Source organism: Syngnathus typhle, linkage group LG16 (assembly GCF_033458585.1).
Source record: "Syngnathus typhle isolate RoL2023-S1 ecotype Sweden linkage group LG16, RoL_Styp_1.0, whole genome shotgun sequence".
NCBI lineage: Eukaryota > Metazoa > Chordata > Actinopteri > Syngnathiformes > Syngnathidae > Syngnathus > Syngnathus typhle.
In genome coordinates this window covers 10747609-10774068 of record NC_083753.1, presented here as the reverse complement: position 1 = coordinate 10774068, position 26460 = coordinate 10747609, and the positions used below count along the sequence as shown (strand labels likewise).

Sequence of the window (26460 nt, the reverse complement as noted above, 5' to 3'; positions counted from 1 at the left end):
TTCAACTTGGTTCAACTCGTCTTATCTTGCATGCGTTGCCAGTGCAGGTGTGTTGTTGGAATGTAAATTGATCATAAGACCACAAAGGTATCCAATGAAGGAGACATATTCAGATGAATAATAGAATAAAAATGTCCCCCGGGATGTTTTAATAATGTATCTGTAATGCTTTCATCAAATTACCCCACAAATCAAAATTTCAGCATACTTTATGTACTTCTTTTTTTTGTCATGCTGAAATTAGCCAATTTTCAGGGACTGGTTTTTACCCAATTCTTGTTGCATCCCACTCATTTTTATTGATATGGTATTGGGACGCTGGCTGGCAATCGAATCCGTCTCATCAGCATGTACATTGACACGTTCAGTGCAACTTGCGTGATTAAAGGAGGTGCCTGGAATGAGACGGAAAGGCGAATGCTTTTCCTTTATCTCTTTCGCTGAGCTACAGGAAGCCGCTTCCAGCTGTCATGTCATCGGCCTGGAAGTCAGTTTTCCATCTCAGTCAGGCCTCGCGGGGTAGACGAGCACCAAAATAAACAGACTGCGCAGAGAGGGAATGAAAGGGAATACTGTTTGGGAGCACAAACGCACACGGCAGCTCAAACTGTACTCAGAATGCCTTTTTTTACTGGACGTCAGATGATAGGTAGGATGAGGCCACATCCAAAGGAATCGTACCCCCCCCCCCCCTCTCTTGCTAGGCTCTGGAGTGCAGCATCATTGTGAAAGCTCTCTTAACTCCACAGGCAGCGCTGCAATAAAGTTGAAAAATGTGATTCTAAGGGCCAATGACTGACAGCCGCTTTAGAAAGTAGCACTGTGGTACCTTGACAGTTAAATTTGTTCCGTGACCAAGCTACTAAATCAATTTAGTACGCTACTATTTTTGTTACATTTATTTAATCAGGAAAAAATAGCATTGTGGTGAAATATCCGAAGAATCACAATGCAGTAATGATCTGGATTTGCTGGAGTTGTGCCTACATGGGCATGGCCTTGACTGCCTGTGAGCATCTGGGTGTGAGTTGTGGCCTACAGCAGCTTCTTGTAAATGTTTGCATATTTAATTTGTATGTTGGCTGAAAGTACATTGTGACTATGATTCTCTTTTTCTGCATGGACATCACATTACTTTAATTGTCCCCAATTTAATTTAATTTGTTTATTTTACTTGCCAATAATCCCCCCCCGCCCTACCAACAAATAAAAAATTCTAGATGGTACTAAAATGGTTGGGCCCCAAGTGATGTATTTGACAGAGCCTCAAATTTCTGACTGCCCCCTGTCCACAGGCAATGTCTAACATTTCAATATTTTGACTACATTACTGCTTCACGGTCTGTAAGATGATGGGGATCAATCTGGAGAGGGTAATGTGAACACTTTCTGGGGGCCCCAAGCATTTTGGGTGTCCTCTAACCCTCATTTGACACCATTCTAAAAAAATAAATCAGTAAAATAGCTACCAGCAACCCCACGTCGCCAAAAGCAAGTTACTCATTTAATGTTTTTCATTGTAGTGAGGTATTTGTCAGCCCCCTCCAATAATCATAACCCAAACCAGTTGACTGTTTAACCAGAAGCAAAAAGGTGAGCTCATCGAAGGAATGATGTCATGACACGGCTTCCAAGCACTATCTCAGCATCACCTCAGGTGGCTTGCTCTTATGTAATCCCCCACACGTTATGATTATTTGTAACTTCTGTTTTCTTGATCAACCAATCAGAGGAAGAAGAAATGCTATATCATTGAAAGACGGTTATTAAATTTGTTGCAGCCTCTCTTGTACATTTGAATTTCTGTTTCTTTCCCATGCAGGACTTTCGGTGTACCGCAAAATTCTGCAGGCCCAGGAACCCAGATGACACCAAGGTGACCAGAGGCGCATCCTGCCACTATGCTGGCCTGACAGGTGTCTCTGCATGTAACCACACTGGAGTATTCTGGGAAAGAACAACAGCAAAAAGTGCGCCGGGGTCTTATGACTGTCCGTCGTGCTGCCGCAGACGTGGCATATCGGAATTCCCAGCTTTGACGCAGGTTGGGATTTGGTCGTGCAGCCTAATATCAGATGGCCTTTTCCAGCCTGCGTTCACTCTCTTCGCCAACACTTTCCCTCCCTTCATTCTCTCCGTGCTACCGATGCCTCGGAAAGATTTCACAGGCAGATAGCTTTCAACAGATGCTTCGCTGGCATTTAGTATGCAAGCACATGAAGCCAGCCCTGCCTGCCACCACCATCAACTGGAGACATCCCGTGAATGGTAAGCATGCAGACAAGTTCCTGGCAGTAGATACTGACTTCCCAGTCCAGGATGAAAACAAACAGTTACCAAATCCTTTCTGGCCAAATGGATGAGGTTAATTATAGCTACTGTTGCTGAAACTGACAAGTGGATGTTTTTTATGGATGGACCTTGTTTGATATTTTAAGTAAATTATTGCTGTTATAACTTTCCAAGTATTGGGCCATTGTTCCAGCATCAAAGTTGATTGTGCACAGGTAGCTCAGCATCCTAATGGATGCATGGAAAAGTAACTCAGGGCATCTTGTTGATAAAGCTGTAGATTCATTTAGCGTAATGAATTTTTGTGATCACTTTAAATTATAAACTCGAGTTTTCATTCTCATATGTTGCGTTTAGTTTGTACAGATCGTGATTGTCGGATTATCTTGGTACTTTTCATTGCATTGTTGTCACGTGAAACGTGTTTGTTTTTTTACGGTAAAGGTATGCTTTATTGCAAGAAAGGAAATTGAATGTGTATGTTCTACTGCGCTACCACAGTTTTTAGACAATCTGTTCAATTTCTGACTGTTTACAACAATCGTGCATGGATATGTTAGCTGTTCTTTTCGGGAATCTGTGATGCTGTTAGTAGCAAAAGGAGACAGTAAAATACATGCCGATCATATCAAAATGTACACTTCATGTAAATAAAGTGGAATTTGATGAGCTCTTTGTAGCCTCGCTGCACTTTATCATACCCTTTAAATGAATGTGCTGGATAATTAGTCAACAATAAAAACAACGCCACATTCCTAATACTAAACAGCTCAAGTCAACTGTCATTTTAATCATCAAAGAAAAAAAGGGTGTTTCCAATAGTAAGCACAACATAATTTACAGTTTGGGATCTTTTGAAAATCGTTCACTTAGTGACATCAATGTCATCATTAGGGAGCGGCATATTTATAAGTCGTTAGGAATTTGATTGATTGTTTGCCTCAAAGCAAACGCTGTTGATTCAATCATGACTTCAGAAAAAATATGATGCAAGTTATTGTTGACATCCATGCAGACCTCCGCCATGCAACATTGATATCAAAGATTGAATTCAGAGCATACAGGCAAAGATTCTGCCATTCCAATAATAATAATTGATGAATTGGTCACGTCACCCCCCACCCCTCCGCTCTGCAGTCGATTAAGTATGACTGGCTCTCATATAAAAGAAGGGCTTCACTTCCATTTGGAAGAATCCCTAGAATCACCATCCCGTTGCAATGCAGAGGTAATAACATCACCGTTGAAATACGACTTTAACTAGATTGGTTTCCAGCATTTTTAACATTTTTTCCTAAAATCATTTTTTATTTAACGGCATTTAATCCTAAATACACAGTGTAGCACAGCATCGCTTTCCAGCTCGGACATCCAAACGTGTCCTATGTGTCCTGTCATGCTGAGTTCAGTCTCTCTTCTCCGGCAGTTTTTTTTTTGTTTTTTTCCATCTTCTCTTGTCCTTAAGAATGCAGTGGTCATTCCAAGACAATTTTTGTTCCATTCCTCTTTACATAAAAACAGGATGAGAATACGCTGAGGTACGAGCTGTTCAAAAATGCTGGAATATGAAGTAAAAACATAAGAAAGTTGGTTTAAAAAAAAAAAAAAAAAAGGTGGTGGTCATCAAGAGGTCTGTTGGGTTTGAGAGTGCACCCACATCAGTCAAACTGGGCCAGATGCTACCAATGTCTGCAGGCCTTTCAATAGTGAAATGGAGCTAGGACAAGACTGAAGTAGTGGGGCAACGGAGGCTCCCCAAATCCCTCTGGACCGCTCCTGAGTAGTGCAGGAAGGTGTCTCTGAGGTCCCTGACGCCTCTTAGCTGCACTTGCACGACTTGACCACCATGTTGGACAGCTGCTCCACTTTAGGTGAGCGGCCCACGTAGTAGAGGATGGTGAGGGGCTCCAGGTCCTGGGGTACACAGCAGGGTGAGGCCGACGCCTCCGGGTTCAGGGTGTTGTAGAGGCTCAGCAGCTTTAAGTGGAGAGAACAGGCCAGAGATAAGAATACAATTGAATCCACCTTTTAAATCATATCAAAACTATTGTATGCAAATAGGCAATGTAATAGAACATTTTCTGGATTAGTTTGGATGATGTGATACATCATACAAGCTCACCAGAGATGCTGATCAATGCAAAATTTAAATCGAAATTACATAGTGAAAAATTAACCCACTGACTGTTGAGAAGTGAGTTAAGAATAATAAAAAATTATAATAATTTCCGCAGTTTCATGTAACATATATAGTTTTGTTGTAAATATAGGTCATCAGAAAGACTTTTAAAACCTGAAATGGCCCCTGATAAATCCTCCAGCTTGTGCCGTTTTATGACTCACCGTGCTATGTGTGGTGTCAGCGCTGCGTAAGTAAGGACAAGGACCAGAGCAGAAATTGGCGTAGTAACCCTCAGGCTGATGAATCCACCTCCAGCCCAAGTCTTGGCGGAAATTAATATAAAGTGGTCGCACACAGCAGTTCTCCTCGTAATTGCTGCACACAAGGAGGGAGGAGGAGATTAGCGCTCTTAACAACAAGGTCATGTAGCACAACTATTTCCTCCCTGTGGCCTTGCTGCCACAGATGAGAGAAGTTCCCAAATTCCACTCTTAGGTGTGCCCTTATTTTCCCTTCCCAGTGAGCCCAGGTGTCTGTCAGCCCGAAAGAGGATATGGCAGGCGAGGAGATGCTTGGCATGTGAGAGTGGCGAGCATTTTCTAGTAGCTGCAGGGACAGATCCCGACTTGTATCATGTCATCACGTCTCGCTGATTAACACGCGAGGTCTTCCTTCCTGCCCGCCATCCCGCATGTTGGCTCGCAGCTCGTAGAATTTGATCGCGATAACACACATGCCGCTTATCGTATACAGGAGACAGCGACGTGAATAATGGCTTAAAATGATGTCATTGTGTGTTTTGTGCTCTAGTGCATGCTTCGACTTAATCGTTGTTGCATCGTGTCTGCCATTTTGGGGGAAAAAACAAACGTCATTTTGACCAGAATGTGTGAATCGTTCATACTTGGGGTGTGTCAGTGAACGTATTTATATTCTGTTCTTCTTTGTAACATACAGAGTTCCCGCACGGACCATATTAGCGAACGACACTCTATAAAAGACCAGTGCCAAAATGTAATTGCTGAATGCCTTAGAGGAGCATCATTTTTTAAATCCCTAAGTATCCACTGTGACCCCAATTTGAGACCCACTGCTCTAAAGGTTCATATCTTCCAGTTTGGCCCTCAAATATAAAAAACAACAATGTGGGCAAACGTGGCTTACTTGAAGCAGTAATTGGTGTCAAGTGCCCTCTTGCGCCTGCGGGATGAGGAGTGCGCATCCAGCCTATGTGGGGGCAGCATCATGAGGATGAGATGGGGGTACAGCTGCTCCCTTTGTTTCTTAGTCCGGCTCATGTCGTCAAAATCTGGCTCCGTACCTGCGGGACGGAACGAGGCGATCACACAAAAAGAAAAAAAAACATACGCCAGCCACAACTAACGATATTCATAATCAACCGTTGGCTTTTACAGGCAGGTTATGTCCGGACCGGGCTTTACTTTTCATCCCTCTTCAATAGCAGTCGCTCTCCGACTTCCTTCTTCCCACTGTCTGCTCATCCGCTCTCGGCCTGATGGCTAAAGCAGCACATATCTCAAGAGAGATGCTGCTGGTGGATATGTTGGCCCCGCTTTAATTAGGGCCAAATGTCTGAGCGCCATGGCAGCACATTCCTTGTGGCCAAGCCCGTTCCGGAGCCTTCCCAGGACCCGGGGCCCGGGGGCCCCTCGTACTAAGTGAGATACCAGATCGATGTCATTCCCATGCTCTCGGCTTGCCTTCTTTGGCGGAGCGGGAGACGTTATCTTCATCAAAGACACTGTAATGATGAGTATTCAATCATTCATTCGTCGATGAGGGAATGTCAGAGGAGTGAAACAAGATTTTTTTTTATGCATGTAGAATTTTCATTTATGGTTTTCAATCCACTGCCCTCTTTAAAGGCAACATATGGATCCAATTTATAATATGTGACAACACCACAGAGGCCCTTTTTGTTCCAATCGCACAAAAACTACCAAGTAATGGTCACATTTCGTATAATAACAAATCATCGTACTCGTCACTAGCGCAGTGTAGGTCAACAAACAATGGATGTTTCGACAAATCAAGCCATCTGCTTTGTTATCTTGATCTTAAAACAAATATAAACGAGTGTATTTTCTTTGTCAATTGTAGAAAATCTCCCTGGGTGGCGAATTTGATTTTTTGGGGTATTTACCTTTAAACTTGACCTCAAGCACCTCGTTGGCGTTCTCAATAATGTCCCCGTTGGGCTTGAAGGTGTGACATGGACAGTGCACGCTGATCTCCAGGCCAAGATTAGTTTCTGAGGGGCAAGGAGGAAAACATAAGTTCCCACATAACTTTACACCAATATAAACTGATTTATGATTTACTGTCATGTTTACAACACACTGAATGAAATATATCCGGTTGCATGAGAGAATTGACACTCACGTCTGTACATGAGCCACTCCCTCACTGTCTCCGTAACATCAAAAGAGACCCATTCGGGCATCCCCTTGGTCAGAACGTTCTTGCCCCCGATGTAACGCTGCTTGGCTTTAGGGTCGTCTTTCTGGAGGATCTGCAAGACAGAATGAAAATGTGACCCAGCTGCATAAAGGCAAAATTCACTCAGAGAAAGCAGAAGTGTCTGTCTGAGCCAGACTCTTCGGGATGCCTTGGGCCAAATGTCTACTCTTCATGGAAAAAGTGACTGGCTACGTTGATATCCCCATTTTGCAAGTTAATGCCTGCGTGTTACCCTTTTGCCAATGTGAACCTGGTAGCTATCTCCAAATTGACAAATGAAGGATTTGGGTTTGCCACCTGCAAAGATCTCAATCCAAAATTTGTTTTTGCAATCTGAACACATCAAGAGGTCGAGCAGCATCCTGTAACGGATTGTGTTTCACCTTGGAGGTTATTAGCATGAGGCACGAGGCATAACTAGGCTCCTGAACAATGTCAGGATCTAATCTTGCTTCCTGTGGGAACAAGTGTCCTGCCAGTATCGGGCTTCTGCCAACCAGCTCTGGCGTGAAGACTGCGTGGCCGAACGAGTGACAAGCTCTATTTACTCCCCCGGTGGGTGACCCTGTCCCTATCTCCTCGCGGGCCCCTGGAAACAATCTGCCGCTCTGACAGTTTGCATTCAGAGCTGGCCAGCGGCTGCCTTAGAGGCGGGATGCAGTCTCCCCACTTGTCTCCCCGGCAGGAAATGTAGGAACCCGATCATTATTCCGAGTCTCTCATGGGAGATTAATGAGGAAAATCTTTGATGCTTGACAAACATGCCTCCTTTTGTACAATGCACCTTTGTTTATCATGGGGGGATAAGTTCCAGACCCACCCACATAATTCAAAAGTGAGACATTATAAATAAAATTATGTTCAAACCCTAACTTAAAAAAAATACATCAGCATATATGTAAATTTAAGACTGCCAAATCAAAAATTCACACTGTATATCTTCAATGCTGACAATAATTACTGTGTTTTCTGGACTATAAGGCGCACCTAAAAACCTAAAATTTTCTCAAAAGCCGACAGTGCGCCTTATAGTCCGGTGCGCCTTATATATGGACCAAATTCCTAAATTTAAACTGGCGAAGCATTACGTCATGAAATCAATCATAAGTGGCCCACTGAATGAATCAAACATGACTATGGATCATTATTTTGTGATTATAAAGTAATTTGTTGCATTTGAAGTTGAAATAAAATGGAGAATGATTTGATTTGGATTAAAAATCCAACATGATGCATTAATGGTGCGCCTTATGGTCCGGTGCGCCTTATAGTCCGGAAAAAACTGTAGCCGTCAGTCAATCAAACAATGACAGATTCCAATATTCAATTGGGGGGGGGGAAAAAAAAGCAAGATTAGTAATTTCATCCTGCCAAAAGATGGACGTGCAGGCTCTCAAATGTGCTCTAATTTGGTCTACAAGCACACGGAATAAAGATCAGTGCTCGAGATGAGAAGACTCTGGGGGGAGTTGGACGACCTAATATAAATGTTTTCACCGCCCCCTCGCCAGCTCGTACTGTTGGCTCTCGTGGCAAAGGGAGAGAGAGAGCAAGTTGACACACCTGGTAGAGCTCGATCCGCTGCTCGTTTTTCTTGGCGCTGCCGTTGGGGATCCGCAGGGCTCGAAACTCGGCCCGGAACAAGTTGGTGGAGTTCTTCTCCATTGTAGAGACGTTGAAGCGGAACACCTTAGAGGTGATTCCCTTTGGGCAGTAGGGTAGGTCATCTGCAGGTAAAATGGAAAAGCATGACTCAACGGTAGCTTTTTATGTGGGACTCCCAAGGATAAATGTTGCTCTTGGCAGAATTCAGTGAAACATAAATTCCCTTCTTACCTCATTGGCTATATTATTATTAAAAGCTATTTTCCACAGATATTCTTACAGGGATGAACATGTTTATCTTGTGATGATTTATATCATTTTTTCAGAGACTTTCTCAGATGTAGCTTTGCAGCATGGCTTCCCTCCAGAAAATGCCGTGCATCGTGTGGGTTGTCCACTTCCACCACTCAGGTATTGATCCCTTTTTTTTTTTCTTTACTGTCTTGTGCAAATGTACTTTATAACATATTTTTGATGCTGATCTAAAAAATGTCATCTTTTTTCTCTAGTGCAGCAAGATTTTTTGAAATATTTTAATTTTTTTATTTAAATTTTAATCTCCACTACAAGTCTTACTACTTTCACCAATCTAGTTTTCCTCCCTAATTATATATTTTAGGTCCATAGAATGAAATGAAAAACAGATTAAAATGCCCCCACATCAATTTTGGAGCCCAATAGGTGCTCAAACAATAATTCAAATATTCCTAAAAAGCATTCAGGGATATGAGGTCCTAGATACAGAAACAGGACAACAACCCGAGTCGACTATAACTACCTCGACAACGCTGACGCGTGCACATTTGATAAAGTAGCACGGCGACATTTAGCAGGATATAAATGGCCGCATTGTGCTTGCACCTGAAGAGCTTCCTGTTGCACCCAAGGCTCGCCCTTCTTTTCATTATATTAACGTATAGTTTATTATTTTAACGAGTCAGGCGCATGCAGTGTGGAGCTAAACAAGCACATAGCAAACATTTTACGAGGCAAGTGGAAACAGTCATTTACTGCCAAGCTCTGGCTAATTTATTACCCTCAGCTTCAACTCTATTAGAGGCTTTACCGTAGCGAGGCTATCACACCCTCAGCTGATTCCCACCTCGAGCTGTTTTCATACAATGGAAACTCATAAGAGCAGCTGTGTATCTTATGTCATCATGCAAACATCTCCAATTACTTCATTTGACCCATAATCCTACTTCAGCGCCCTCCCAGGCATTATGTGATATTTCCACAAACGTTATCCTATTTATAGTTGACCTTTTCTGCATTCATCCCAGGCCGTATATCTGCCCAGTGTTTCCACGCAATCTACAAGGAGGAAACCTCAGTAGCTGCTCACTCATTGCCTCCACCCCTCCCCACCTCAGTCGTCCCACTCGAACCCCCACTGGAGGCAAAAAGCCCCCCCTTTTTTTTTGAAAAGCAGATTTGAAATTCTAATCAAGTCTTTAGTTTCCTTTTAGATGACCTCATTTTTCCCATTGCAACAGTTTTAGGTGGATTTCACATTATGGCTTATTTTTGCCAAAGGTCTGAAAGGTAATTTGTTCCATGTTGGCAAACGGCGGGGATAGCTTACATAATTAAAATGGAGCGTATTTACTAATTTTATGACCCAATATTTGAATGAGTCACATGCTGACACAATCTTTTGAAGCAAACTATGTGAACTAACGATCACACATCAACTATTTTAACAGTGGAACTTCCAAGATTGAAGAGCCAAGTAAATTCAATGAAAGCAGATGCTTCAGGTTGAACTCAAACGCTCAACGACCGTTTAAATTGTTTACGTGTTTTACTTAATGAGCAACGAAGGCCGTCTTAGGGTCAAATTGGTCCTGATCTTCCTGCCTTCCGTCTGACATCAGATAAAGCAAAAGGAATGAAGGAAAGAACTTGGGAATCTCCTCTCTTTTCCCCTGTCGCCTGGAGGATTGTCTGTGATGTCATTCTCTCCAGAGCTTTGCAAGGGTAAACAAAGGAAAGAGGAAGCACGAGGCTGCAGGTGCGCGCCAGCTGCTGAAGTGCCTTGACCTCATAAAAGACAGTGCAGATGTGATTATCCACTCTGTTACACAACCTCCAGTTGTAAAAAATCAGATGCACTCGCATTAAGGCGCTGTGAAAAGATCCAAACAAGCCACTTTTGCTGACCCAACACACCCAGGTCAAAGTTTTTCAAAAATACTTGAACGGCAAAACGATGTGGAAGCCAACCTGGATGCATCTGCATAAGACTTTTAAAGCTTTTACTTATAAATAGCAAATATTTGACATTGGTAGTCGTGTCTAGAGGAAAAAGTTGCCTGAAGAATGAGAGAAAAGGTTCTGTTTAACTTTTTAAAAGGGCGTGAAGAACTTGACTATATTCCCACATAGTCCCACCTTCCAAAAGAGAGCGAATGTAAAAGTCATTATATCCAGCGGGAATGAAAACGAACTGAATTATCAAGATGACAGACGTTATGTTCTAACGTGCCCAAACATGTCCGGCTTTCTTGAAAATTATATCATGGAAAAAAGGAGAAAATTGCAATTTAATATCCGTTGGCGCAGTTTGGGCTTTTATGTCGCTGGTCATGTCTTGTATTATCACGTCCAGAAGCTGCTTCTTATAGACCTCATGTGTTTGTTTTGGGAGCTGTGCTTGTACCTCTGACCAGTGAAGAAACCTCTGAGCTACAAGTTTGGAATGTCAGGATGACTTGGTGGGACCCAAATTGGATTTAAATGGTTGGTGGGTTCTACTCAACGTCAACAGCCCAGCGTAAACACTTGTTGATCTGCACTGAATTGGTCGAAAGCACCCTTCACCTTTAAAAAAAAAAACATCTGGGGGTTGACTTTTGTTCCCTACTGTCGGGAACAATAAATGGAGCAGGTTTTACACAGGAAATACCAGTGTGGATGGGAATTGGATAAAAACACCAGGATAGCTTCAGCCGCTAAATTCTATAAGATGAATGGGTTAACAAGAGTGAGAAAGTTATAAAGGAGGATGAAAAATATTAGGAAACTGGCAGTCTGAAAATGGAAATGAGGTATTGGAGTTGGCATTGGATAGTAGAAGCTGACTGCCTGAGAACCCCCCGTCACACCCCCCCCCCCCCCCCCCCACACCTTTTTTTTTCCCCTTTTTTTTTAGGAATGTGTCAGAATTAGGCTGGAGTTCCCATGGCTTTGGTGTGAGGTATGTATGAGGAATGGCGCTCATTCCAATTAGACTGTTTACTTTGTTCTCCCCTTTGCACGCGCGTAAAATCAACGTTCAAACAAATGACAGCATTTGAAAAGATGGACTTGAGTCCACAATTATTCATTTGCTGGCCACATTTTTATTTGCTGAATGAATACCTTCTGGCTTGACAAATGACGAATGACTGGAGAGTGTTATTGAGGTAGCTGAGATTTGTACGTGCATTAATTTATTGCAGGTCTTAGCGATAGGCTTCATGCACGTGCCATATTTTTTTGTTACAGGAATAAACATTTACCCTTAGGTAGGTAACCCTACAAGGGGCCATTGGTACCCTGTCTCTTGCCTGAATACTTTATGGATGGCTGGATTATGGGCTATCCTCAATTTTTCAGTAGCTCCAAACATCCTAAATCTTTTGCCACGTTTCCTAGAAATACTACATCCATTCAGTCATCCATTTTTTTTTTTTATAGTGCTTGTCCTGATTTGTGTCGCGGGTCAATTGGAGCTTATCCCAGGTGACTTTGGACGTAAGGCATGGTTGACCCTCTAGTGGTCACCTGTTGGTCGGAGGACACATACACGATAGACGGGTGTTTCTCAGTCATTGTTGACCCAAGGCATTCCACCTAAATGGGCTGGAGAGGAGATTGGAACACAAGACTTTGCAAATGTGAGTCAAATATGCTAACTACTAGACTAGTGATTGCCAAACCGTTTGCTTTGGCAAATTACCCCATTATTCTAACTTGACCCAAAAAAGTCATTTCTACCCCAAAATGTGTTTTTGAACAACAAAACGCTCTTTTGCAAAATGGCAATTAACTTGATCAACTTTTGTGACCATATTTTTCTATTCAAATATGTAAATGGATCAGAAAAGATTGGGAATGTGCATTTATTCAACTCATTCACTTTCATTCATAAACTTAATTGTGTTTAATCCTATTTAGAATGGTTTGGTACAGTGGATGCGAAAGATATCACGTGACTTGGAGTTTGCTCACTTTGCTGACGTCTTGGAGAGGCAATGATGGATGGTTGGCAACGCATTGAAAGTAAACTTACTGTTTTCAGGCGGTCCATTGATCATGTTGAACTTGTAAATCTCTTTCGCGTAGTACTCGGTCTCCGTGTTATCCTGCCCACAGCTCTGCTGCCGGTCTCTTCCCAGCTCCTCAATGAGTTCCCTGGTGCTGTTGTAGAGGGCCAGCACCTGGAACGGTACCTGGCTCGGACCCGTCGTCTGGGGCGGACTGGTCAATCGGAGTTTACTGAGGATCTGTCCCCGTACCGCTTCCACTCTCTTCTTCTTGATATGGTCAATGTCCACGGTGGTGCAAGTGGAGAGCGACAGCACCATTGTCACGCAACAGGAGAGCAGGAGCAACAGAAGCGCTTTGGCCAGATTCATAGTTCACACTCTGCTCACAGCCGCCCAGGTAAAAGATCGAAACAACCGCGCTGAGTGCAAATTCCTTTCCTCTTTTCATTCACGTTGTGAGTGAGTTTGGTTCCTGGAGAAGTTCCATGATCTTGAGCGCTATGACATCTTAGCAAAGTGCGCCTTTGCGCGTGTGCAGATCCTTGCCATGGTGCAAAAGAATCTCAAGCCTTCATTAAATCTAGTGGTCCAACTCTTCATTCCCCTTAGGGCATCGCACACTGTGCACCGCGGGTGACTCTCTCCATTGCACGGCGCTCTATCCTTCCACTTGGGTGGGTAGGCAATGCTGCATGCAGACTTATTCTTCTACTCAGTGCACCGACTGCTGCGCTCTACACGCTTTATACTCTCCGAGTGTGACGTCTCCGAGGGAGGGGCGGATTGTAGACCCAGCTGGGACCATACAGGTCCGTCTCGGTCCCTAATTCAAAACTGTCATTTTAAATCAAACAATTTGAGATTGATTTAATACAGTGGTCACCAATTTGGTGCCTGTGGTTACTAATGTAGCCCCCCCTCCCAGCATATTATAAAAGTGGCATTAGAAATTATAGTAGATATTTCTAGTAATGTGATTATCATTGTTATTTATACAGCTGTTTTGCCTATGTCAAATGTTGCATATCTGTTTCCTATTATACTAAATCATTATTTGTTTTTGAGAAATCAGTAACAGGTTCAAAGTCCTCACATAAGTGGTTGTTATTATTAATAACATACTATTGAGTTAAAAGTAGCCTACACGTTTTATACTTAGGAAATGTATATGGAACTGGAAGCCCTTCATATGACTCTGTACCTAAGAACTGAGCCGATGGCTATAGCATGGAACAATTGACCTGATTTTTAATCCACTTCTTTGTGCATCGTACCACCCCCAATTTTGCAACTAAAGAAATAATCAATAGTACACATAAAAGCAGAAGAAACAAATTTTGTGGAAAAAATAAAGCACATTTGTCAAGTGGTTCTGGTATGACACTCCAATTAAATGCTGGTAAAAGCTTGTGCATACTCAAAAGACTTACAACAGCGACATCTAGTGTAAAAGAGTGGATATTGACACCGTTATTTATTCTTCTTCTTATTATTTTTTTTTATTGTAACTGATGTCGTAATAACTAACAAGGCTAACAGTGGGTAGTCAGAAACACTAAACAATGTTTTTGCTTTCTGTTTTCACTTTATTTCAGTCAACAAATATCGATCCCCTCCGTGCGTTACCATGGCGACTGTTGCCCGGCTGTGACGCTTGTTGATATCCAGGCGCAGACGATGGAAGCTTAAACTAAACCAAAACAAGATCGATATGGACGATGGCGTGCAACTGGGTGAAAGTGGGCCAGTTAAAAACGTGAGTGTTACTGTGGCGTTGGGAAAGTAACTTAGAGGGCTTCTTTCGTCTGTGACATCGAAGTACTGTTACGACTTAGCTAATGCTATTAGCCACGTTAGATAGAGCTTGAGGTAAAATGCATGTCATCAATTGCATGTTAGTAAGATCGATCATCATTTGGTGCAGCCCCTGATAATCAAGAGGCAACATTGTTTGTCTATTATGATAAACAGCAACCGGAAAAGTGCGTTTATGCCAAAGACACGAAAGCTAAGATAACTATGCTAACACTGAAATCTGCATCAGGAGACTTGCAAGTTGTTTTGCTTGCTGTTGGAAGATTTCAAAGTTTTAATTGTGAAACTGTATAGAAAATTGAGAATCTGCATAAATGGCATTTACAAATACAGTAATTACTTCTAATTCCAGATTTACACGTGCAAAAAAACAAAAATAAGCTCTATTATCACAGCCATTAATTGTTTTATTTGATGGATTTTTTTTAGCCTCATCTTTTTCCAATACTAATTTGAGTTCTCTTTTGTCACTTACAGACTGTAAAATCTGGCCGAAGAGATGCCCGCAACTCCAGGAAGTCTTCCTTGTCTGCTTCTGCTGGAGAAGTATGTGATCTCATTATACATAAAGATTATTTGCATTTTATACAGGAAGTAATTATTGCAGTAACCACAAAATGTATTATCTCTCGATTGTATGCAATAATCCAGGATGATGATGAGGTAGGTTGCATGAACAATGTTGTGGTTTTGTAGCAAACACTCCACAATCATCTTTATACCACTGTGTCAGTCAAGGTTCATCTTAATCCCACTTCACCTGTTTTGATTGATATCTTTTCATTTATTAAATTCATTTGCTTTTCTAAAATTGCAGAATGCAACTTGAACACCATCTTGACGTAAATGGTATAAAGATTTGATGGAGTGATTTGTTTCCTTTTTGTATGCTTAAAATGTTTCATTTGCCATGTTTTAAGCAAATGCTCCAAAACCTTTTGCTAATAATTGCCCTTTTTGTGTTTATCTTTGTGTTTATCTTCTAATGCGAGACTCAAGACATAGAACCAGAATTATTTTCAAGTCTCACACTATATTGGGGGAAAAAGCAAAGAAAAAAAAATCTGCAGACTTCACAACAAAAAAATCACATATTTTTTCCACTTACCATCTTTAGTCTCTAACTTAAATTTTAGTGGACTGTAGAATTTTGTGTGAATAAAAATACATTGATTTTACAAGCAACACATTAATGATCAACTAGTAGACGATTCAAAATTTATAAAAATTTTACCAGGGATGTCTCAGTTTAGAACATTAGTATTTTATTTAATGATACAAAAGTATGCGTCTAAATATAGGACGAAAAAAATGCAAGACAAGTCACAGCAGCACCGACAGTTAGAAGAGAGCAATTCCTATCACTTCATCGCTGGCATTTTTGGACTCAGTCACTTCCCTTGCATTGGTAAATTGTCATGCAGCCAGCACTCCCCGAGCAGAAACATCCCAGCAATGCCGTCGCTTTAGGCTAATCTTCCCAAATTAGGCCAACTTCCTCAACGTGGGGACCGATATTCTCGCGCCCCCTCTGACCCGCTCAGTAAACGCAATACATTTTTCCAGCCTGCCGTGGGTTTATTTACAGTCATCGTTTATCAAGCCTGGCCTCTTCCGCCTGAAATACCCAACTGATTGGTCGCATTCCTGGCATCCTTTTAAACAAAGACGCCACTGCCTTTTGGGCTCATACGGTTTGGACACGACAAGTTCCTTGCCCTGGAGACCATCACCGAATCCTAATTTAGAAACCACGAGGGCTTAGCTAATTTCTAAAACAGCCCTAACATATTTGGTCATGAGCAATTGGAGGCACAGTAACATGTGGCTGACGGCATTCACATATTTTTGTTTTGAGTGAAAGCCAGTCCATTCAAGGTACGTAATGGTTGGGAATGCAGAACACTTCAAAAGGCAAATCATTTGGAGTCCACACAATGTTTTCTGGAAAAATATGACCTACAAGTCAAACAAAACTTGGTGTTCATCTGCAAATCTGGTGATAGTTTACCTTAATGGGCATTCGAAGAATTCATTAGAAAATGTGTATTATGCTATTTCTGTATTTATTTATTTATTTTTTTATTTAAAGTAATGTGTGTCTACTGATAAGCATCCTCTAAGAAAATGACTACACAGGAGTTAGGTTTTTTTTCCATTTTAGTAATTGGAAAACAACAACAAAATATAATAAAGCCTAAACAAGTTTTGAATAATGTCATTGTCTTTTGTTCTTACTACAAGAGAATTAAAAACAAAACACAAATCAGGATGAGATCATTTTGTAAAGCAGACATACATTTTTCAATATTTCTTAAATTGTTTGTCTTATAATTGCACTGGATTTAGATAAAAAAATCTGTCTAGAACTACATGAGCTTGTTGAGTCCCAAGTCTCCCTATAAGTGATCATATCCGTTGGTGTGGCTCCCTCCCTCATCCTGCGCCCAACAATGACGTCCAGATTTAAAAATAGCTTGGGCAAAGAGGGCCAACTATGAAAAAAAACCCCCTCCTATTTCATCATAAATGAAACAAATTCCTCATGTCCTCTGCAGACTCAATTTGGTAATGAGAAATGTTGTGGCCTTCTTTTTTTTTATTTTCCACATTCATTTGTCTCGTGCCCCCGCTCGTGAGCTGGGAGGAATGCATTCATTCAAGGGCAGTTCTCAGGGTCCCACTCTCAGGATCAAGATGCATACTTGCATTACTATTTTCAGAATCAAAGAACGATAGGGAGAAGGTCATTTTTTTCCCTGTTAATCTATTTTAAGGTCAGACTTACATAGGGTGCTTGGCTGTTCCCACACTCTGTGCTCCATATGTTGCCGTCTTAGACATGAGGCTATTGGAAACTAAATGAATGCAGCTTAACTATTCGAGTGCAGTCGTGCTTATCGCATCCTCAGAACAACATTTCAATTAAGCTTTGAGGTCTGTTCTGTTTCACTTGTGGACATCTGGATTCTGTGTTTGCAGACAAGCTCTCCCTCTACTGGTATTGCTGGGAAAACTTTGCTGGTCTTAGTCTGGACACGCAGGTCATTCAGAAAATGTTGTCGCCAGCCAATTCCATTTATTTTGCAATTATGAGAGTAAATAAAACATTTCATATTTTTTTCTGCCTTTAATGCGACCTATGACCTGTATGAATCAATTTTTATTGAATCTTTTTAAGCTTATTTAAAGGTCTTCTATGAATACATGAGATATTTATGAATGAACTAAAATAGGAGTTTTTAAAGTTTAATTTTCATCCTCTAGGGACCTCCTCCCAAACCACCCAGGAGGCAAGGCGGCTGGGCAGAAGAAGTCTCCGGATCCGGTCTTGGCAAGTACGTCTTTCTCCATTGGCTTCTCTGAAGGCAGCGAGCTGTGCATGTTATTAATGGACTCTGATTCTGTGGAACAAGTTTATTTATCAGTGCATATTTGGGCCTGGAGCTGTGAATCAACAAGGTTAGCGTGAGCCTATGTGAGCGGGCCTTCGTCCATTTGTCTTCATCTGCTAGCAAGGTGCTAATTGACATGGTCAATACATCAGCCACAGGAGGGCACTGTTAGCCAGCCGGTTCCTCCATCACCGAGGTTCTCGCCACTTTATCACCCCATGTGAGCTGCTGTACATGGGGAGCACAACACAACATGGAGACAGTCATTAAATATTTAGGACAGAAGCTCTATGTTAATGTGTCATGTTGGTGGGGTTCCTACCATGTGAGTTGTCGGAAGCAATAACACAGCAAATTTGAGGTTATCCGTCGTTTACTGCGCCGTCAGTAAAAGCAAGCCGGCCAGCAAAGTCCGTGACCCCTTTGACCTTTTACCAGAAGCGTGTCGCTTCTCTGATTTTTTTTTTTTTTTCTTAACCCCAACTTGATTCCCAGCTTCAAAGCCATTGAAACACAGGAGGTGTAAAAGGGTTTTGCACGTGCATTGATCCTCCGTGAAACAAAGTAAGTAATGGCCCCCCCTGGAGCCGGCAAGGACTTTTCCCTACAATGTCACCCCTCATGCTCAATCACCGCCGCCCTCCTCCCACTAATCCCAGCGCAGAAATCCCGGGATTTGTCGATCTATCACTTCTAATTGACACTAAATGATCTGTCAGTTTATTGATGAACCTTTGAAACCGGGTTGTCACAATATATTTTATCCCTAACAACTTTTTTCCAGACAGTTTCACCATGTCTATCTATCGCTTTGCCTTCCATGAGTCTTAATCAAGGAGCTAGTAATGTGTCTTAAGTGTGGAAGCTGAACCGCCCCCGCCCAGACAGGACACAGTCCAAGGGCAGGCAGGTACACGAGGCTCTCTGCTCCTCACTGCCCTGCTTGGTTGGACACCTGCTTCCTCACTGTTGGCTTTGCAATGTCAGAAGACACACTGATTAATTACAAGAGCTGGTAAATAGTAGCATATAATAAATTCCTAAAGGCTGCTGGATGCTTACAATAGATTATTTAAAAGTCACTTAGTGTGTTCTATTTAGGTTGCAGTGCATGACTTGTATACAACATAAGACCAACATGATATAATTTAACAATTAATCACAAACTTTGACATCTATTGAAATTGTTGGCAATCTGGAATTCTCCAAACGACATCAGTGGAAAGATTGTGCCGGACGAAGATCATTTTTGCAACCAATAGGGGGCACTATGTAACCAAGGAAACAAACAAACATTTTAGAAAGTGAAATAGGATTTACATGCCCTCCCAAGACTTCTTTATCCTTATTAATGAAGATATACTAAACCCTGCAAAAATGTGTCTTAAAACCGACAACATGTGTTGAAAATAATAGTTGTTATTAAAACACTTTTTAGTTTTCGCACCGTGTGCAATAAGAAGGCCCACGCTGAGAGCCGGATTACTATCATAAAATACACATGAAGACTGGTATTTTACATGAGAAAATTGCACTAGTTAAATGAACAGTGCCTTACAATTTATTGTGCTTTCCGCATGTGCACAGATCTTCCAGAAGAGCCGCTGCAGACGACCTGGAAGAGTAAGCTGACTCAGCCACATTATCATCCATCCTTCAAAGTACTTTTGTAGCTGCCGATTGAATTCAATGACAGTTATAGTTTTGCGTGTGGATAAATATATGTCTCGAAATGTAAATGTTTCCCCCCCCCACCCTAAGTAAACTGAAAATTGGCGCTCATTGAGATTGTCCTTGGTTGCACGTAATCCTTACCTTCCTAGAACAATCACTTAACATGATTGAAAAAAAACAACAACACAGCATGACTGAGTTGTCATCACTTTTATTGCCGCGAGGAGCCAAGCTCTGCTGTTATTCTTGGAATAACAGTGAAGCTGTGACTAGAATAGACACGGTCATGTGGCGAGCAGGTAGAGGATACATGCAGGCATCTATTTTGGTGACATGGTGGCAGCTGGTGCTTTCTATTAAAAGGGCTTTAAGGTAGATTGGCCCAGTTAGCAGTCGAAAATAAAGTATGACTCACTGCTTCTGTCTTAGTAGTAAAATAATATTCAAACCATTTTTTTTTTTGCACACTATTTAGGCTGCATTTACAAAGAATTCAATAATAGTCTCACGCTCTCTCTTTTCACAGCCGCCGGCTGAGACCACAAACTCCCCAAGGATTAGATGATGATGGAGGTAAGTGCCCCTTTACAGTCCCCCACTCTTGTGTCTCTCCTCACGGGCAGATAGGAACCCTCTGGTGCCTCCCCGGCACATTTATTCTGAGCAATAGTGCAGATAAGCAGGCCGTCAAGATTGTAGCGGGCGACATTTCTCCTTGGATTCTATGTTGAATGTAGAGCGCTGACTCTGACCACTGACGCCTTCTAAATCAACACTCACCTTTTTGATAAACATGAACATGTTCATTAAGAAAAATTAGATCCCGATTTGCCACCAAATTGTCTTGAGGGTAATTCAGTGGGTGCACACACACAATCCCAAGAGCGACACAGTTAATCAACGCACACACACGCACATGAACAGATCTCGGAGGAACACTTTTGCTTTGACACACTCACCTGAGGGTCCAATTCTGTGCACAACAAAACAATGTCTGGGCTGAGGTGTGAAATGACCAAAATAAAAGTCAAACCTATTTTTTTTTTTTTTTTTTTACAATAATACTTGACGGCATTCTGATTAATATTTCATTTGTTGAATATGAGTTAAGTAGCAAAGCAGCATTCAGAGCACTGGTGTCTCCAACCACCGGTTCCAGAGAAAGGTTCAGTTTTCAAACTGAAGCGTTTCACTTCTCATGCCCTTAGACCGGCAGAAAGAAGAAGAAAGCCAGAGGCAGGGGCATTGGAAATTACAGTGCCGAGGGGTAGTGAGATAGCCCCTACCATCTTGATTATGTCCATGACGCTTATCCCTTGTGTCCACTGGCTACTAGCTGGGAGAAAGAGGGGAGCCCAGGTCATAGCTCCCATCACCCCTTCCACCACCCCCCACAAGCTCCCGGACGCTCACTTCAAATAGTCGCGCTACTGCAAACACAATCATCATGTCTCACTGATGTTGAATATTATCATCCCATAACCCTTTTCAAAATGAATTTTACGCTCAGATGATCGTTTTGACTGGACATGTCCGTTATAAGAGGCCCGCTGTTCAAAGTCGCTGACCGCCGTAAATGATCCCCTCTTGATATTTACATGCTTCAGCCAAGAAGGTGATCATGTAAAAAGGATCTGCTCGGGCCCTGATGTGATGCCTGTCGAGGTCCAGGCGAGGTGGTGGGCGTGGCGGGCGGCGGAGATGAAAGCGCTCCTCATGATGGAGCTTGCCCGGGCTCTCGTCCTGCTTGACCTCCACTCGAGACCGAACGTGCAGCTCATTTCCAAATGTCTGTTTCCAACGTAGACCACACTTTGCATAGACAACAGGCTCAAGTGGTGTCGGAGTGGGTGTGGACAAAAAGACAAGCCGGGATGTTATTTGTAAGGTGCCGGATGGCGAGGCTTTTTGATGTCATTGCACTAAGACCATTAAATTTGATTGGGGGTCCAGGGGGGACGGATTCTGCTGAACGCTGTGCTTTGTAAATGAGAGGACAAAGTGTCACTGGGGCCTCATGAATATGAAATACCCGCGCCTGCATTTATTTGGATATCAGAAACACAGATGAATCTTGTCAGCGGATAAACGAGCTTGGCATTTTTAATTGGGTTTAATTAAAAAAAGGGGGAAGTATTCTCAAAATGACAAAAAAAATAAGTTGACAGGGAAATGAGTCCCTAGAATTATTCACGGATGAGATTTAAATCACAATGGAAAACGTTGACTCTTTTTTACTTCATCACCACGTCCTCGAGTACTAAACTGAAGCGGAGGCCCCGTGATCCATCTTACTCCAGTTTACTTTCCGGAGTTGTTCTGACGTACACGCCACGATACTTCCTCACGTCAGAGGATGCGCATTTCCATCTCCTTCTGCCGTTTAGCTCATCGATTGACTTTGCCCTCAGGCTGCCGTACCGCGGCCGGAGATTACTGACAGCCCTCTTTGCGCAGTCCAAGTCAACATTTCTCTGTCACCATGTGACTGTTACTCTCACGCTTGTCTCTGTCTCAAGTCTGTGACAAGATGCTGCTGCAGAGTTAATGGAAAGCGCGGACATTATATTTGCATTGTTGTAAGCTTAAATTGAACTGAATTATTTTTTTTACCCAGTCTTGTACACGTCTCCTGATGAGACATGTAAACATGCATTTTTTAAAATTTGGTTGTACACTGGTGGGAAAAAAAGGAAGCATGCAATTATCATTTTACATGTATGGGTAATTTTAGATCATGAAAGAAAGTACTTTGCCGTAAAGGCTTGAATGGGCGCAGTTAGTTTGCTAAATCGATATGCCACTGTATGTTCTGACAACAATGAACAAATTAACCTTTTGGTAATACAAGCTGAGGCATTTCAACAACAGCTCATTTCCCTGCTTGTCTTTCCGTATGTCTCATTATCTCCTTTCATATATATTTTTTTCCTGCTCCAACAAACGTCGAAGCGCAATGCCTGTGAAAGTTTGCCTTGTCCTTCTTGGGAGTGGAGCCATCCTCACTCCTGTTGCGTTTTGCCAATTAATGCGGGTTCCCACTGTTTGAGCAGCGGGCTGGCGGCTCTCCGCGCCGCAGCCCCTGCCAAGCCTCGCGGTGACATCTGACCCCACACAGATGGGCTCGCCAGCAAACACTCTTGCACGTGGCTGGAGCCCGCCCCAGTCGGAGTGGCAGAGTGGACACAGAGGTCGGCTCACTGGCCACCGCGGGTCCTAGGGGTGGGCAGCGCTGACAGGGCCCAAATGCTAAGGTAGCGGGGGGCGCTTACTGGGGAGCCCCTGGCCAGAGCCCCTCTCACAGCGGGAAGAGCTGCCGCCTCAACTGCTGAATATTCATGGCCGCATGGCTATTGTGACAGGCACGCTCGTCTGCGCGGCAGAGAGGGAGGGGGACAAAGTGCCACGCTGGCACACACAAATACATTTATTTGTATTCATTTGAATATTCTTGTCTCTAGATATTCCAGTCATTCCAGATTTGGATGAAGTGCAGGAAGAAGATCTCAACATGCAAGTAGCAGCTCCACCGAGGTAGGCCGGGTTCGCGCCCCGTCGTCCGCATACAGGTCACATGTCAAACGCCTTATTCCGAACAATGAGATGATCACCTGCCCTCCGCGCGTAGCGTGTCACTTGATCTGGCGGCCATGGAGGGATAACCCTCGGGTGTGATTTATGCAACTGTGGTACCCGGGTCCTTACCAAACGAGTCCTTTGATTTACAGGGCGGCGAGATGCACGCCGACGTGTCGAATATGTAGCGAGGCTATGACAGCGGTGGAGGTTATTAGGCCGGGGCTCGCTCTCTGTGCGAGATAATATCCACATTGAACTCATTGCAGGGGCAATGTAGCGTGTAATGTGCAATAAGTAGGACTGGCATGCGCTGCGAGGCCCCGGCCACTTTCAGAGCCCCCTCACTTAATTCCGACCCGCAGATAAGCAGCTGGGTTTCACTTTCAGCCGTTTGCCACTTGGCAACCATCTCCTGCTTTCTCTTGTTCTTTGCTTGAAGTCATCACACCTCAACATTTCTCTCCTGTTCTTCTTACTCTTGTTTTGCGTAAAGTCGATTGAATAGAATTCTCAGCCAGATTTTCTCTTTTTATGTCCTGTAATTAGCGTTCAAGTCAACCGAGTAATGACCTACAGAGACCTGGACAATGATCTGAAATATTACTCTGCATTCCAGACTCTCGTAAGTCAGCACATATACACGTTCATACATACATCTATACATATATACATACATATACATGTACATATACATATACTTATGCAAATACATACATATACATATTCCTATATACATACAGTTATACTTATAGTACTTACACAGATAGATAGATAGATAGATAGATAGATAGATAGATAGATAGATAGATAGATAGATAGATAGATAGATAGATAGATAGATAGATAGATAGATAGATAGATAGATAGATAGATAGATAGATAGATAGATAGATAGATAGATAGATAGATAGATAGATAGACTTAGTATATAGTATATATAGTACATATACTTATACATATACTACATATAGTTCATATCATACATATAGTACATATTCTTACACATATACTTATATTTATTCTTATGATTGTACATGTATTAATAGTTATACTTTTATGTTATCTATATTTATACATATACTTATACATATAGTACATATAGGTCATATGCTTATACATATATTTATATACCTATATTACATATAGTACATATATTTATACCTATACATATACAGTCCATGTTTGCCATGCACCTTTTACTGGACTGTTTCTTCAGGATGGAGAGATCGACTTGAAGCTCCTCACAAAGGTTTTATCACCGGAGCAGGAGGTGAAGGAGGTGAGTGGATTTTTAGCAAATATCGTCTTTGAGCTCCTACTAAAGAAGCGTCCAGCTCTTGTCCACCCTGCCTCCCCTCCCAGCTAATCAAGATTTATGATGTGTACATTAACAGCCTCATCTCCCCCTCATTCTCCTCATTCTCTCTTTCTCGGCACACCTCCGTCTGGCCCCAATTCTTCTTTGGCGGCTCTGCAGGAAGATGTGCTCTGGGACTGGGATCATCTGTTTACAGAGGTGTCTTCAGAGCTGCTCATGGAATGGGATCAAGGGGAGAGTGACGAGCAGGCTTCAAAACATGCACAAAGTCCGGACGCCGGGAACTGACAAGTGAATCATGTTCATTTCATTAATTCCATTTTGATCCTAAATCTATGCTGTATTTCCTAAATTGTGCATATTGTACAGTTTATCTTGCATTTTCTACATAAATTCACCGCAAAGTGATCACTGCTGGCTTTTTTGTCACTGACTTAAGCACAGTTTTTGGAGTTCCGCTAAGAGTTCGTTTGAGGGCCTGTCTTCTGTACAGACGTCATTATCATCACCCTCATACAAGTCCAAGGTTGATAATCAGCTAAGCTGAAATCCAGTTGATTGTGTTCAAATTAACATTCCTCATTAAGGCCTACAACCTTATTGTTATTGACCGCGCCATTGACTTTATCTTGCAGCTCTTCGATAGTAGCAACCCCTTCTTTACTATTATCTCAAATGCATTGAACACACTTCTTATTGACACCAGGTGGATTAGCATACATTATACCTTTATATTGGACAAACAGGAACAGATGTAAGATGGCTCTTGTTCAAACTGCTCTTTTAAGTGAAAAAAAAAAAAAAAAGGACATAATGAGGACAGCGAAGGTTCAAGGACATCGTTTACCACGACACGTTCGTGTGGAATTCTGTGTAATTGATGAAACGCGTTGTGTACTGCCGGCCGTGTCTATCAGCATTCAGTTTAGTCTGGTGTTGGTTCATGCGTGTGAATTTCAATGCAGGCCTCCAACGTGGGTGCACGTCTATTAGGGAAACAGTTGTAACATTTACAGATTGTGATTAGGTTTATTTCTGTGACACGGAGCGCTCTCCTGACATTTGAAAATGCACCGCAAAACACCTCAAGGACAAGTAGTCTATGCATCTAACAGCTCAATCACTGCCCAGCTAAACAGATTCTTTATTTTTTTTTTTTTGCCCACTTGTTCGGCCTGAATCTGCTTCATCAAATCTTAACTACTCAGGATAAAGCTATCACCGCGATATTTGTGCTCTGAATATTTATGCGCTATGGAATACTTGGAGCTGAAATGCAGCGAGTATTTCCCTATTAGACATACAAACGTTCACTCCTGCCACCTCCACAATTGGCTCATTTTGCCAGACTTAATGAATTCTGCCCATATGTCCTGAGCAGCTGCTACGTTGCCCCTTCCTCCCGCCCCCGCCGAGCTGCGAAGTGCCCATCCATGTAGAGACAACCTCTAGCTGTCTCTCTGGAGAAGGCTAAGCCTGCCACTCCAACGCTGGCAGCCGGCCGCTGCTGTCAGAGGTGGACCGCGGTCGCGGCGACGGCTCAGATTAGGTCCTGGTGGTCGCGGGACGCCTCCAATGACTGCCGCGAACATCGCTGGATCAGAGAGGGGATTAGAGAGTTGAAGAGGACGGGGGTGAGCGGGTGGGGGGGGGGTGCAGAGATGCTGTTTGGCATGTGCTCTCATCCAGGTTCTCAAAGTGACCTCTCATCCTGATGCTCTCCTTTATTCTCCCCATGTTGCTTATTATCTACAGTGTATTGGGATGCTGCGGCAGGACATGGAATGACCTCCTCTTGTCTGGGTGCAGTGAATTCAATCACATCAAAACAACAATATTTCTTGCGAGGGAGACGGCAGTTATGGCAGAAGCTTTCCGATGAACACGGTGTCACTTGTAGGTGAAGTGAGACTGAGGCCATGTTGA

At 42.6% G+C, this 26460-nt stretch overlaps 3 protein-coding genes across 5 annotated transcripts in view; 2 read left to right on the top strand and 1 right to left on the bottom strand.

Moving 5' to 3' along the window:
• The window catches only part of ttll5 (tubulin tyrosine ligase-like family, member 5), a 38735-nt gene extending 35774 nt beyond the window's left edge, over window positions 1–2961 (top strand). For both annotated transcript variants that reach the window (XM_061301751.1, XM_061301753.1), the window contains one exon: window positions 1823–2961. In XM_061301751.1, the coding sequence (XP_061157735.1) occupies window positions 1823–1869 (47 nt within the window). In that variant the 3' untranslated portion in view covers window positions 1870–2961. The remainder of the gene's footprint in view (window positions 1–1822) is intronic.
• An 83-nt stretch (window positions 2962–3044) lies between these two features.
• Window positions 3045–13492, bottom strand: tgfb3 (transforming growth factor, beta 3). The gene is made up of 7 exons (XM_061301761.1): window positions 12777–13492; window positions 8459–8622; window positions 6818–6947; window positions 6579–6686; window positions 5579–5735; window positions 4636–4789; window positions 3045–4269 (listed from the first exon to the last, which is right to left on the bottom strand). The coding sequence occupies exons 1-7, from the start codon at window positions 13120–13122 to the stop codon at window positions 4111–4113; spliced, it is 1218 nt and encodes a 405-aa protein (XP_061157745.1). The 5' UTR covers window positions 13123–13492; the 3' UTR covers window positions 3045–4110.
• A 780-nt stretch (window positions 13493–14272) lies between these two features.
• Window positions 14273–26460, top strand: LOC133169682 (intraflagellar transport protein 43 homolog A). Of its 2 annotated transcripts, XM_061302076.1 has the most exons (10): window positions 14273–14509; window positions 15046–15114; window positions 17836–17906; window positions 19551–19586; window positions 20164–20210; window positions 23099–23171; window positions 23763–23838; window positions 24433–24495; window positions 24694–24825; window positions 26290–26460. In XM_061302076.1, exons 1-9 carry the CDS (start codon window positions 14465–14467, stop codon window positions 24820–24822), a joined length of 609 nt encoding a protein of 202 aa, XP_061158060.1. In that variant the 5' UTR covers window positions 14273–14464; the 3' UTR covers window positions 24823–24825; window positions 26290–26460. The 2 variants fall into 2 exon arrangements, with proteins under 2 accessions (XP_061158060.1, XP_061158059.1); XM_061302075.1 differs by lacking the exon at window positions 26290–26460 and having other exon boundaries at window positions 24694–24942.